Consider the following 12763-nt stretch of genomic DNA (forward strand, 5'->3'; position numbering starts at 1 on the left):
AATGAGGTGGAATCCGAACGTGATCTAAATTATGGTAAGTACATCACTCATAAGAGTTGGAACGAAGTTATTGGAACATATATTTATGGAAGATGATATATTCCGGATGTCCAAAATAATAAGAATAATTATAATGACAAGCTTTTTTATTTTCCCCGACTGGCATGAATAAATCTGACTCATTATATTTGATTCAAAAATTTGGTAAATAATAGGATTATAAAAACCTTTTGAATTTTATTAGATATTGTGCCCTACAAGTCAGGTACAAAATTGTATCTCTCTTAAATATCTGATAGTCGGTTGTATGAATCATATCAAACTTGGAACCAGACACATAAAAAATGAACTAAGTGGGTTTAGAGCTTCTCCAATGGTGAATGTAAATATCTCATATGTGGCATCACTTCTAAGACATCATTTGAACATAAAATCCTAGATATTAGGAAAAATAAAGTTTTATCTTCAACCCCTAAGTTTTCAGTTATTTATTTACTTATTTGTAGGCATATAATTGGTTAAAACCCTTTCCATTTTTATTTTTTCAGTGATTTTTATTAATAAAAGTGTGACTATGATGGGAAGACATCCTCTAAGTAAATGTCTAAAACTAGAGGTTCACCTAGAGGATGTCTAACTTTTGTTTTTTCCACATCATCTTCACATCAATTGGTTGGAGATGATTTTTTTATAAATATTATTGTGGATACCTTCACATACATTCCATTGGAGAGGCTCTTAAATTTGAAACCTAATTAATATGGGGGCTTCACTTTCCAAAAGAGGGGTTTTACTAGGATTCATAGTGACTCAGTTAGTTGGTTAAGGGTGTCCAAAGGCATATAAAATGTCATTACCCTTTCATCAATTAAACAAAACCTAATCAAAAAAATAAAAACTCATCAAAATCATAAATCTTCTTCTCATTCATCCCCTTTCCTCCTCTTCTTCAACCACAACTCTTTTCCATTCCATTTTTTTTCATCGTCTTCGATAATCAACGATTCGAAAAGATGTAGTTACGGTTAGATGTTCTTCATTTCCCAGCCGTACTTTTGATATTTTTTATTTACATGTGATACTACGGTTTGATATTATAACTGTAATCCTGTTACATTTGGCTACAAGTGAGAGCCGTACTTTTGATATTTTGTATTTACATGTGATACCACAGTTCGATATTATAACCGTAATCTTGTTACGGTTGGCTACAAGTGAGATCAAACCTGACCGTAAATAATCTTGGAAGTTCAGAAAAATTCAAATAGTTTTTATTTTACGGATCATGTTACTATACTTGAATTATATGCTTAATTTTTAACACTATATAAGGACGTCCACTAATCATAATATATCCAATGATCATAACTTTGGGCCAAATATGCTTGATTCCCGTAATTAAATGTCTCGGTTTAGAGCCGGGCTACATTCTTATACGATTTTACAAATATTTTGTAGGTAATAAAATCTTTGTATATATTTTGTTAGGTAATAAAATATTTGTATATATTTTTTTAGGTAATAAAATCTCCACCAAGGTAAATCTAAAAGTTCAAACCAATAAGTTATCGTCTTCCCCTTTATATGCCTCTCTAGAAGTCTATTCTGTAAGAGCATTTCTCGGTTGAATCCTCAAGTTTCGCTATATAAAGCTTGTTGTCAATGTTAGATAATCAAAACTATTTCTTGATTTCTAGTCTACTAAGTCAACTGTCGGAAGAGGTTATTTTGTAGTTGAGTATTAGAGATCACCCTTGAAGACTGAAGATCGACGAAGACATTTGAAAAACTTATGTATCAGGTATATGAAGACTGAACCATTTTATTTTACTCACTATCTTAGTATTCTACCAATTGAGACTATGTCGTATATGATTTCTAGTAGATTTACAAAGAATAAGTTTCGAGTCAAGCTTGTCTTGTGAAAAATCTCGAAATATGATTAAGAAAAGATGTTCAACGGTCCTTAACAAAATTAGTTCTATGAATTAATTTTTGGATCAATGGAAAATTTCCCATGCAAATGATTTTATCACTTGAAAATGTTTTAATCATTATAAGAGAGAAGTATTGAACTTACTGCTATTTCTACTCAGGGAAGGTTGAAAAACCAGTTTGCAAATCATAGATATCCGAGTTTCAGAAATACAGAAAGGTTGGAGAACCAGTTCGCAAACAGCAAGTTCAGTTGGCAACATTTCACAAACCCGGTTGGAGAACCGTGGTGAACTGAATTTTCAAAGTTGGAATAATAGGCTAACAATTGGAGAACCCGGTTCACGAACCGTTGTCAACTGAGTTCTGCAGTCTTGTAGGATTAGCGATCGTGGTTCACAAACCATTGCACCCTGGCTCATGAACAAGCCATATGGTTGGAAAACCGGTGTACTAATTGTCACCGTTTATGTTTTAGTAAATATTCAAATACTTATTTTCATAATATGTTTATCATTACTAATTGATCACTTAATCACTTATTTACATATGTGTATCATGATTAAACTCTTAAGTGTGTGAATGGATATCAAATTGCTTTTAATTTTCTGGCTAACTTGCCAAACCAAATGGTCATTATACACTGTTCAATAACCGAACCTAAGTGTGTGTTCTTCTATTGTATTTTTCAAGAATAAAGTTTGGTTGATTCTGAAGTTATCTTAGCTTGAATTCTAAGCTAACCCTGGTCTTTGAAAAACTATAAATAGAGATGCTCTTTCAACTGGGAACATCAACGCCTAACACTTTGTGTTCTAGTTGATTCTAGAGTCTTCCTTTATTGACATGTGTTTCCTCCAAAAAACATAATTAGGTCTACGACTAAAAGACTAATTCTTTTTGGGGATTCGTGAATCCAGGTCTGACTATCTTTACCTTGATAATTCCTGATCTTGCTTTTATGTTATCGAGGTTCTCGTAATCTCTTTCAGGAAAGATAGATAGAAATCATAAAGTTCTAGACTTAGTGATTCCTCAAGATAGATATCTGAAAACTGATCTTAATTAATCGATCTTTTGAAGATTGTTCTTGAGAGGTGGTTAAGAATATGAGTTGCTTTTTGGGAGTCAGAAGTTCCGGATTTGTGAGGTTTGCCAGCTTTGCTTATTATAAAACATATTTCCATACTTTGATCTTTGATATAAACAGAAATCAAATAGGCTTATATGTTAAAGGAAGCTTAAGATTGGTATCAAAAGTATTCACTGCGGCTGAAGCAACTCTTACACTGCAAAAGACGCTAGCTAAAGGAATCAAGTACATAGAGCCTTACGAGGTTCAAGAGACGTAACGAGCGCAATTGTAAATGAATCATTTGGAGGGTGGATTTGGTCTCAACTACATTCTGGTCCAAAGTTTGATAGTAGGCTAGTGTCTATAGTGGCGTAATACAGTGTGGTGTTCAAATCCGGACGAGGTCCCGGGGTTTTTCTGCTATTGTGGTTTTTCTTGTTAACAAAATTTCTAGTATCTTGTGTTTTTCGTTATGTAATCTAAGTAGATACGTTCGCTTAATTGTAATCGATTACGAGACTTGTTTCTTGTAGAATTTGTATCTTGAAAGATAGATAACAAGTTTAATCACTTGGCATAATTTTGATTGAATTATCTGGACACGACTAGATTGATCTTGGATTTTAATTTTTGAAATCGTACAAGTACTCTACTTAACAATCAAATTCACGAACCTTGTGTCTATACACATACTGATTGAGTAGAGGTTGAGATATAAACTCTATATACATATTGTCAATGATCATTAAGTTGGTCTACTTGCTAGTGTATTAAGTTTTATCTATGTAGGTTGCCGAACAAAAAAGTTGGGTGTGTTTGGTATCCCCTATGTTTTCATACTATATTTATAATTCGTTGAACATACGATCCCAATTAAATACAACTTGATTATAACAGTGACGGATGACAGATGAGAATTAGTTTGTTCATTCTCTGATATTGTGTCGTTACTGTTAAGATTTTATTACCTAAATAAGATATGGAAATATACTTTTTGGAATATGAGATTTCAAAATCGCAAAAAAAAAAAAGGTTAGGTTTGATTTGATTTTAGAAAACCAATCGTAATTCTGTTAAAGTTGGGGAAACCATCAATTATATCCTTTATCTCTTTCTCCTCTCTCTCACCCCTTCTTCTTCATCAACAAAACCATCAGCACCAACATTTCTTTGGTCATATGTGGTTCATTTTGGACCGGATCTGTGCAAATTTCTTCATTATTTCTCGCTTTCTAGGTTAGTTAGTAGTTTTAGCTTAGTTTCTATTATGTTCCCTACTTATCTACACAATTATTGTGGTTTAATATAATGTTTTGAGGTTTATCTTCGCTTTAATGACGGTTCTTGGCTATTGGGTTGGGTTATAAAATCGATAGTGATGATCTCCAACTGTAAAATCCTCATCTTTGTTGTCTCCAGCGATGAAATCTTCATCGATGATTTCTTTGACGACAGAAGCTTCATCACTTGTTACAAGAGATTTGAGTAAATCAGTCCTATTTTGGGAGCACATCTTTCTAAAGAAGAAAAACAAATTAAATGGTTGAAATTTACTTCCGAGAAAAACCATTCTTCTTCTGATTTAACCAGATCTTATTCATACTTGTATTTGTCTTACTCCGGTAATCCTTATCTTTCTCTTGTCGGATTTCTTGGGTATTGTACTTTTATGGTATTTTCTTGTTACTTTGTATTCTCTTATTTTCGAGATTAAACTCATTGTAACCTCGAATTTTCATTAATTAAAAGATTCCTAGTTTATCAAAAAACATTCATTCAAAGTTGGGTTTTCTTTCATTTACCTAACCGTAAAAAAATCCCGACACTTTAAATTTGTGTCCAACAGATTTTACCTACGGTTAGGTTCGAGTTTATGAAACCAACCATAATTTTTTTATGGGCCAAAAACCCAACCGTAAGTGAGTTACAATTGGGTTTACCAATTTTACACAGTTATGATTAGGAGTTCATCGTTTCTTTTCCGTAAAATTTCCTTACGGTTAGGTACGTAAGGAAGAACACAACCGTAAACGTGTCTGGAAAGCTTAAAAATTCAGCCATCCTCGGATCTCCAACATGAAATATGTAAATTTTAGTTAATATATCACATAAGGATTTACCCAACTCAAATTTCTCACTGAAATCACTTATTTCGGTAGTTAAATCAAATTTCATTATTTAAAAAAAATCCATTTTCCCTTCTACTTCTCTTCCTTCCAGAAACCCAAAAATTTAATCTATTTTTCTATCTCTCACAAATAAATCAAAATCATTTATCTAATCTAATACTAAATTATCTAATTTAGTTAGACAATTGACACTAACTAAATGGAGGTTGTTTAACTATTATGATTTTTCTTTTAGATACGTGGTTTCTGAAATTACTAACCGATGGCCCATTTTTGTCCTATTAATGAAGTCGTCTATATAAAGCCCATGTATTAAGAAATCATACCAATAGGTTATGGCAGATGGATCTTTTCTAGAAATCGAAAAATAAAGAATTAGTTTGGCTGTCAGATTTCAAAAGAATGCTAGAAGTCGAAAAGTTAACTTTCTGTGAAGCAGAATATATATGCTTCTAACTTCAACTTTTGGAAAAGCAGAAGCAGATTTACATCCGCACACGCTATTAAACTTGGATTCAAAACCAAACAAACATGGTGTGACTAGGGAGGCTCAGTTTTTTTTTTTGTTGAAAGAAAAACACTCAGATAATCATTAAAAGCCAGAACCGGTTACATGATAACTTTTTCAGCTTCAATCTTGACTCTAACAGACTCAAGGAGATGCATACTCCATTTCCTACTACAATTGTTTGTCCTAGCAAACCTGGCAAGAAGATCTGCCACTTGATTATACTTCCTATTTCTAAAACAAACCACGGCATTACCTAAATAACTAACTAGATGCTGACACTCTTTAATAAGATTACCATCTTCCCATGGGGAGATATTACACATGCCATTGATGCTATCCATGACTTTCTTGTTATCACCTTCCACAATGACATTTTGGATTTGGAGTTGAATGATCCATTGAAGAGCTTTAAGCGCCGCAACAACCTCAGCCTGAGTTACATCCCTCACCCTTTCTACCAGTTTACATGCCTCCACCAATTGACCTGTAAAATCCCTGATTATTAGAGAAATTCCAGCAAAATGGTTACCAGGAAAAACAGAAGCGTCTATATTAATTTTCAGTCTTCCCCTTAGGGGAGGAGACCATCTATTCATGTATATCTTCTATTCTCCATAGTATTGTTTCTAGGACTTAAGACCTGCATCTGAATCAAGTGATTGTTAGTCTGGATTTTGTTCTCATTGCAAAAAGAGTAAACTCTGGCTTTCAAGCTGTTAATGGAGCAATTTTTTCCTTCAAAGACTAGCTCACATCTGGATTTCCACATAAACCACATGGTGACCACAATGAGGTTCACATTGCCATGTCTCCAGAAATTTATTCTTGGATCTTTGTTATCCCAAGATTTTATCCAATGCTGGACATCTTCAATGTTACTAATTTCTTGATCCATATCTGGGAAGATAGCATTCCAAATACTTCTGGCATAGTTGTAGTGAATTAGCATGTGAATAGTATTTTCCTCTTCTTCTTGACGTCTTATACAGGTGTTGTCTTGATCTTGATTGTATCTGTTGAGCCTTTGGTCGACTGGAAGAATGTTTTGAGCTACTTTCCACAGAAACAGCTGACATTTCAGCTTTGGTGCGTTTGGACTTTGGACCAGCCAGAGATACCACATTCAATCATCAATTGCTTTGGACCTTTGGTCACCAAACTGTATCTCCTCCTAAAATCTCCCACCCTCCCCATATTAATTCCAAAGAAAACAAAACAAACAAATAGAGAAGAAGAAAAACACTTCTTAATTCTAATCAAAATCCCTAAATTTCTTCTCCATTTTCACTCAACCATGGCTGCTACCTCGTCTCTGCAATCTCGCACATCCTCTCTGAAATCCGCCTCCCGTTCTATTTACAACAATGGAATCAGTAGACTTATCCCACACTCACCACCATCAACCCTTAAGCTACACCACCACACTCAATCATCCCTATCAATCAAAGCATTTTCATCACCTTCTCCAACTCCAATCCTAACTCAAGATGACTTAAAAAAAATAGCAGCAGATAAAGCAGTTGAATATGTACGCAGCGGAATGGTTCTAGGTCTTGGTACTGGATCTACAGCTGCATTTGTTGTATCAAAAATTGGTGAATTACTAAAATCTGGTGAGCTCAAAGACATAGTTGGTATACCTACTTCAAAAAGAACCTATGAACAAGCGTTATCTCTAGGTATTCCATTATCTGTTCTTGATGATCATCCATATCTTGATTTGTCAATTGATGGTGCTGATGAAGTTGATCCAGATCTGAATCTAGTTAAAGGGCGTGGTGGCGCGTTATTAAGAGAGAAAATGGTTGAAGCAGCTTCTAAGAAATTTGTTGTTGTGGTTGATGATACTAAATTGGTTGATGGTCTTGGTGGTAGTGGATTAGCTATGCCTGTTGAAGTTGTACAGTTTTGTTGGAAATATAATTTGGTGAAGTTAGAAGAATTGTTTAAAGATGAAGGTTGTGAAGCCAAATTGAGAATTGATGGGGATGGGAAGCCTTATGTTACTGATAATGCTAATTATATTGTTGATTTGTATTTTAAGACACCAATTAGAGATGGATTAGCAGCTGGTAAAGAGATTTCGTCGTTCCAAGGTGTTGTTGAACATGGATTGTTTCTGGATATGGCTACTGCTGTTATTATTGCTGGCAAAGAAGGTGTTAGTGTTAAAAGCAAGTGAGAATGTGAGTGAATTTTTCTGTCTTTGCTGCATAACTCATCATCATTTCTTCTTTGCTTGAAATCGTTCTACTTCTAATCCATTTTGCTTTATTGGAAATGTTGAACATTAAAGATTTTTTCAGTGTAATTGTCAGAAAACAGTTAGCTAGACACTCTCTAGATTCCCTATTTTGGAACATAATTCGGCAACCATGCTGTTAGGTTAGAACTTCAATAGAGCCGAGAGGCACGAGACTGAACCCTATTTACTGTGAATTCATTACTATTAAGGTATATCAGATAATTCCTGCAACTAAAAATTTCTTTGTTTTCTTGCTAGTTTCAATGTTCAATGGGTGTTTCAAGACTCTACCAGAGGTTCTCTGGGGGAATGGAGAAAGAAGGTAGAGCTCAGAAGTAGAAGCTGTGGAGTTTGGTTCCGTAAGCTATTTGGTAATTGGTTGACTGTTTGGAGGGAAAGGAGGAAAACTTTTCAGCGCAAGTATGTAACAACTGACAGATGATGATGTAAAATGCTTGCCATGTAATTGGTCTTTTAGTACGAGAGTGTTTAAAACATTTCCTTAGAGAAAATGGTTCTCAAAAATTGGCAAGCTGCAATCTGTAAGTTGTAACCAGATTGTTTAGTTCTCTCTTTGTATCTCACTGCAGCCGTTTCACAGTCTTTGTGACGCGGTCTGTTTTTTAATAAACTTAGCCTTTTTCTGCGGAAAAAAAAATCATCAATCTATGGAGAAAGTTCTTCCTGTAGATAATACACTAACAATATTTTCTAGGGTTCCATTTGAGTCTGTATTTGAATGCAGATAAGTATCCAAGACCGGGAAATACTTCATTACTCATCTATTTAGTATTGGTTGCACCAAAAGAGTAATGAGGAGAGATCGTGTCCCTGGTGAACTAATAAAATCGAACAGTGGTGGATTGTGGCCTTCAATTTTGCAGATGAGTTATTCTGGTTGGTTTTACTTTCAGGCTAATTTCTCAACAAATCCCAGAGTGTGCTGTGGAATATGTGGTTGACAGTGCGAGGAGTTATCATTTGGAAACTCACATGTGTAAATGAAGTTGCTCATTGCAAGGGTTTGTGTGTTTTTGATTTGGTGTCCTGTTGGAATATGTTTGTCTGAATGGTTCAAATAAGCATTATCAAGTGGAGCAAATTTGTTGCAAATTTTGCCATGAAAACATCCATTTTTACGGAGGCCATGGTCGAGGTCTTCACAAATTTCTGTTACATGATGTCAGCTTATAAGTGGATTGTGGAGGTTGTGCATGATGTTATGGTTATAAGTTTGCGGGTGAATGACTGATTTACGTAGTTGCTGTCTTTCCATCTATGCTGAAGCTGAAGCGACTAACAGAATCAATACAAAAAACTATTCTTTCTGGTAAATTTTTTCAAGTTCTCTCCTTTTCGTTTATTTTCTATTAATTAATAACATCTTTTAAGCTCTCATTGCTTAACTCCTTTGAGTCTTTTCTTCTATGTTGATCTATGATCCATTATTCTATAAGTTTCTGGTTAAGTGGTTCTGGTATTTAGATTTAAACCAATTTTGTTGTGATTTTTGGTTTAGCAGAAAGTAGAAATCATGGCAGCCAGCACTGACTTCCTAAGGGGTTACTCTGCCTAAAATCTGCCGAAAAGCACAAAAAGAATGGATTTATACGCTAGTTATTAACATCTTTCGTAAGTAATTTCAAGGTCCGTCATTTCTGCTCAACCCATAGCACTGTTAGAAATCCCATAGGCAGAAAGATGAGTATTCCAGGTCTGTATAGGGGTGCTGTACAACCGCAACATTTTTCCTGACTTGTTATTCCTAGTAGAGTTGATTTTGTTGAATCACCTGCAACATATATTTTCTTGGAAATATGTTTTAAATGGAGTGGCACTGTTTCAAAAATATATGTATGAACTAAGTTAATAGTTTGCAACAAATATTATAAACATCATATTTTTCTGCTTCGTTGGTTCATACTTCTCCTTCACCTCGACTGCCAGATTTCAAGGAACTGACTAAGTAAGTAGAAGTTTTCAAATGCAAAGTCCATTTCGTCAACTCAATGAGGAATCAGAACAATGTTGCACAGAGGTTCAGGTGTCCTTAAAATTTTGTACGGTATGAATCTTCAAACATTCTTTTGAAGTCCTTTGCTTTATAACTTTGACAGGAGAACATATCTTTAAAAAGTTCGTCATCCACCTTTTATTTATTGACAGCTAAAACTTAGTTCACTGTTGCCTTTTCATTTGTGCTGTGCTTATTTGTTTCTTCTGCTTGAAACTTAGAATTTCAATCTAGAGTTCAGACATCATACCCTAGTAATGCATCCAATCCACTCTGATAGTCAAGGCTCTGTTAGAGCGCTTGCCGTATGTGGTCCCAATTAGATTGTCTTTATATTGACGCTGCTGTTTATTATTTGATTTTTAGTATCGCATTTGCCACGTTCACATAGCATGGTGTTAGGGTTAGTCTTCAATTATTGTTTGGTGTTCAATCATAGCACAGATTATGACATTGCTGTATTTTGCATTACTTTGGGCCATTGCATATTTGTTTAGATCTCTGATCATAGTTTTCTTGTGGGCACTAAGTATGACCAATTGTCTTATTTTGACTTGTATGCGCCATTCAGCGAAGTTATTATATTTAAACTTTAATTTGAAATATAGGTTTACATGAATTTGTGCTTAAAATACTGGTTCTTATATTGCTTGGTCTGTGTTCTTCAAATATAGGTACTTAGAGATGGTCGTTGGAGTGAGCAAGATGCCGCAATTCTTGTTCCAGGAGATATTATCAGCATCAAATTGGGTGACATCGTCCCAGCTGATGCTCGTCTTCTAGAGGGTGAAATTGATCAATCTGCTCTTACTGGAGAATCTCTCCCAGTTACTAAGAATCCATCTGACGAGGTGTTCTCTGGTTCAACCTGTAAACAAGGAGAGCTTGAAGCCGTTGTTATTGCAACTGGAGTGCACACTTTCTTTGGCAAGGCTGCACATTTAGTTGACAATACTAACCAAGTTGGCCATTTCCAGAAGGTTCTTACTGCTATTGGTAACTTCTGTATTTGTTCGATCGCACTCAGTATGGTAATTGAGATCATAGTAATGTACCCAATTCAGAAACGAAAGTACAGAGCTTGAATGTAAACAAGGAGAGCGTGAAGCCGTTGTTATTGCAACTGGAGTGCACACTTTCTTTGGCAAGGTTGCACATTTAGTTGACAGTACTAACCAAGTTGGCCATTTCCAGAAGGTTCTTACTGCTATTGGTAACTTCTGTATCTGTTACGATCGCACTCGGTATGGTAATTGAGATCATAGTAATGTACCCAATTCAGAAACGAAAGTACAGAGCTTGAATGTAAACAAGGAGAACTTGAAGCCGTTGTTATTGTAACTGGAGACTGGAGTGCACACTTTCTTTGGCAAGGCTGCACATTTAGTTGACAGTACTAACCAAGTTGGCCATTTCCAGAAGGTTCTTACTGCTATTGGTAATTTCTGTATCTGTTCGATCGCACTCGGTATGGTAATTGGGATCATAGTAATGTACCCAACTCATAAACGAAAGTACAGAGATGGAATTGATAACCTATTGGTTCTATTGATTGGTGGTATCCCAATTGCCATGCCCACTGTGTTATCTGTCACCATGGCCATTGGATCCCACAGGCTCTCTCAACAAGGTGCTATCACTAAGAGCTGCTATTGAAGAGATGGCAGGTATGGATGTGCTCTGTTCCGATAAGACAGGGGAACCCTTACCCTAAACAAGCTTAGTGTTGACAAGAACTTGGTTGAAGTGTTCGCTAAGGGTGTTGAGAAAGATCACGTTCTCCTTGTTGCTACAAGGGCATCCAGGGTGGAAAATCAGGATGCAATTGATGCTTGCATGGTTGGTATGCTTGCGGATCCCAAAGAGGTATTCATCTTTCTCTATCTCCTCTTATATTTTATATTTCACCTGTTGTCCTACATATTCATTTATACTTGGCAGGCTAGAGCTGGTTTAAGAGAGGTTCACTTTTTGCCGTTCAACCATGTGGATAAGAGGACTGCTCTTACCTATATTGATAATGACAGCAAATGGCACAGGGCCAGTAAAGGGGCAACCTGAACAGATTATTGATCTTTGCAACTGCAAAGAGGATGTAAGAATCAAGGTTCATTCCGTAATTGACAAGTATGCAGAATGTGGTCTGCATTGGCCGCCGCAAGACAGGTAATGATCCGTGACTATTTGATGATTTCTCACATACCTTTCACTTTAATATTTACATATTATAACCTTTTTGTTAATGTTTGCAGGAAATTCCTGAGAACAATAAAGACAGTCCAGGTGCACCATGGCAGTTTGTTGGGCTATTGCCTCTCTTCGATCCTCCCAGGCATGACAGTGCAGAAACCATCAGAAGAGCACTCAACCTTGGAGTGAACGTAAAGATGATTGCATGAGACCAGCTTGCCATTGCTAAGGAAACCGGAAGAAGGCTAGGAATGGGAACTAACATGTACCCCTCTTCTGCACTCCTTGGCAACAACAAGGATGCATCAATTGCTTCTCTCCATGTAGATGAGCTGATCGAGAAGGCCGATGGGTTTGCAGGAGTTTTCCCTGGTCTGTTGCTCAATTCTGTGTAGTTATCTAAATCTTTGATTACAAAAGAAACTGCTTAATAAGATTCCAAAAGAAGAATTGGTCCCTAATGTAGTAACATATCTCACAATGATAGATAGAGAAAGGTTGTTTACCAAACCTCAGAACTATGATATCATCATTAAGGGCTTTCTTAAAGGAAATGAGACTGAGAAGGCACTGCAGTATCTTGGCATTGTACCAAGTGATTCTGTTGTTTCATTGTTGATAAACACTAACGGATGAAATGAAAAGTCTGGAGGTATTGCTATGA

At 35.7% G+C, this 12763-nt stretch overlaps 3 protein-coding genes and 1 pseudogene across 3 annotated transcripts; 3 read left to right on the forward strand and 1 right to left on the reverse strand.

The window, feature by feature from the left end:
• Window positions 1-4358: 4358 nt before the first annotated feature.
• LOC113316456 lies at window positions 4359-6246 on the reverse strand. Its single transcript, XM_026564632.1, has 2 exons — window positions 5843-6246; window positions 4359-4527 (listed from the first exon to the last, which is right to left on the reverse strand). The coding sequence occupies exons 1-2, from the start codon at window positions 6244-6246 to the stop codon at window positions 4359-4361; spliced, it is 573 nt and encodes a 190-aa protein (XP_026420417.1).
• A 640-nt stretch (window positions 6247-6886) lies between these two features.
• LOC113318036 (probable ribose-5-phosphate isomerase 3, chloroplastic) lies at window positions 6887-8556 on the forward strand. Its single transcript, XM_026566158.1, has 2 exons — window positions 6887-7836; window positions 8154-8556. Exon 1 carries the CDS (start codon window positions 6945-6947, stop codon window positions 7830-7832), a length of 888 nt encoding a protein of 295 aa, XP_026421943.1. The 5' UTR covers window positions 6887-6944; the 3' UTR covers window positions 7833-7836; window positions 8154-8556.
• Window positions 8557-8964: 408 nt separating this feature from the next.
• On the forward strand, window positions 8965-11166 carry LOC113316457 (probable plasma membrane ATPase). Its single transcript, XM_026564633.1, has 4 exons — window positions 8965-9135; window positions 10131-10214; window positions 10584-10905; window positions 10988-11166. Exons 1-4 carry the CDS (start codon window positions 8965-8967, stop codon window positions 11164-11166), a joined length of 756 nt encoding a protein of 251 aa, XP_026420418.1.
• LOC113318034 lies at window positions 11005-12560 on the forward strand (annotated as a pseudogene).
• Window positions 12561-12763: the final 203 nt, after the last annotated feature.

The sequence above is a fragment of the Papaver somniferum genome, chromosome 10 (assembly GCF_003573695.1).
Source record: "Papaver somniferum cultivar HN1 chromosome 10, ASM357369v1, whole genome shotgun sequence".
Classification (NCBI taxonomy): Eukaryota; Viridiplantae; Streptophyta; class Magnoliopsida; order Ranunculales; family Papaveraceae; genus Papaver; species Papaver somniferum.

What these genes read in the sequence shown, in the direction of transcription:
- LOC113316456 (XM_026564632.1), bottom strand. Translation starts at nt 6,246, where the DNA reads ATGAATAGATGGTCTCCTCCCCTAAGGGGAAGACTGAAAATTAATATA. An exon ending in GTGGCAGATCTTCTTGCCAG is followed by an intron (nt 4,528 to 5,842) that starts GTTTGCTAGGAC and finishes TTTCTTCTTTAG; the next exon opens with AAAGATGTGCTCCCAAAATA.
- LOC113318036 (XM_026566158.1), top strand. Translation starts at nt 6,945, where the DNA reads ATGGCTGCTACCTCGTCTCTGCAATCTCGCACATCCTCTCTGAAATCC.
- LOC113316457 (XM_026564633.1), top strand. Translation starts at nt 8,965, where the DNA reads ATGGTTCAAATAAGCATTATCAAGTGGAGCAAATTTGTTGCAAATTTT. An exon ending in TTATGGTTATAAGTTTGCGG is followed by an intron (nt 9,136 to 10,130) that starts GTGAATGACTGA and finishes CTTGAAACTTAG; the next exon opens with AATTTCAATCTAGAGTTCAG. An exon ending in GCTCTGTTAGAGCGCTTGCC is followed by an intron (nt 10,215 to 10,583) that starts GTATGTGGTCCC and finishes CTTCAAATATAG; the next exon opens with GTACTTAGAGATGGTCGTTG.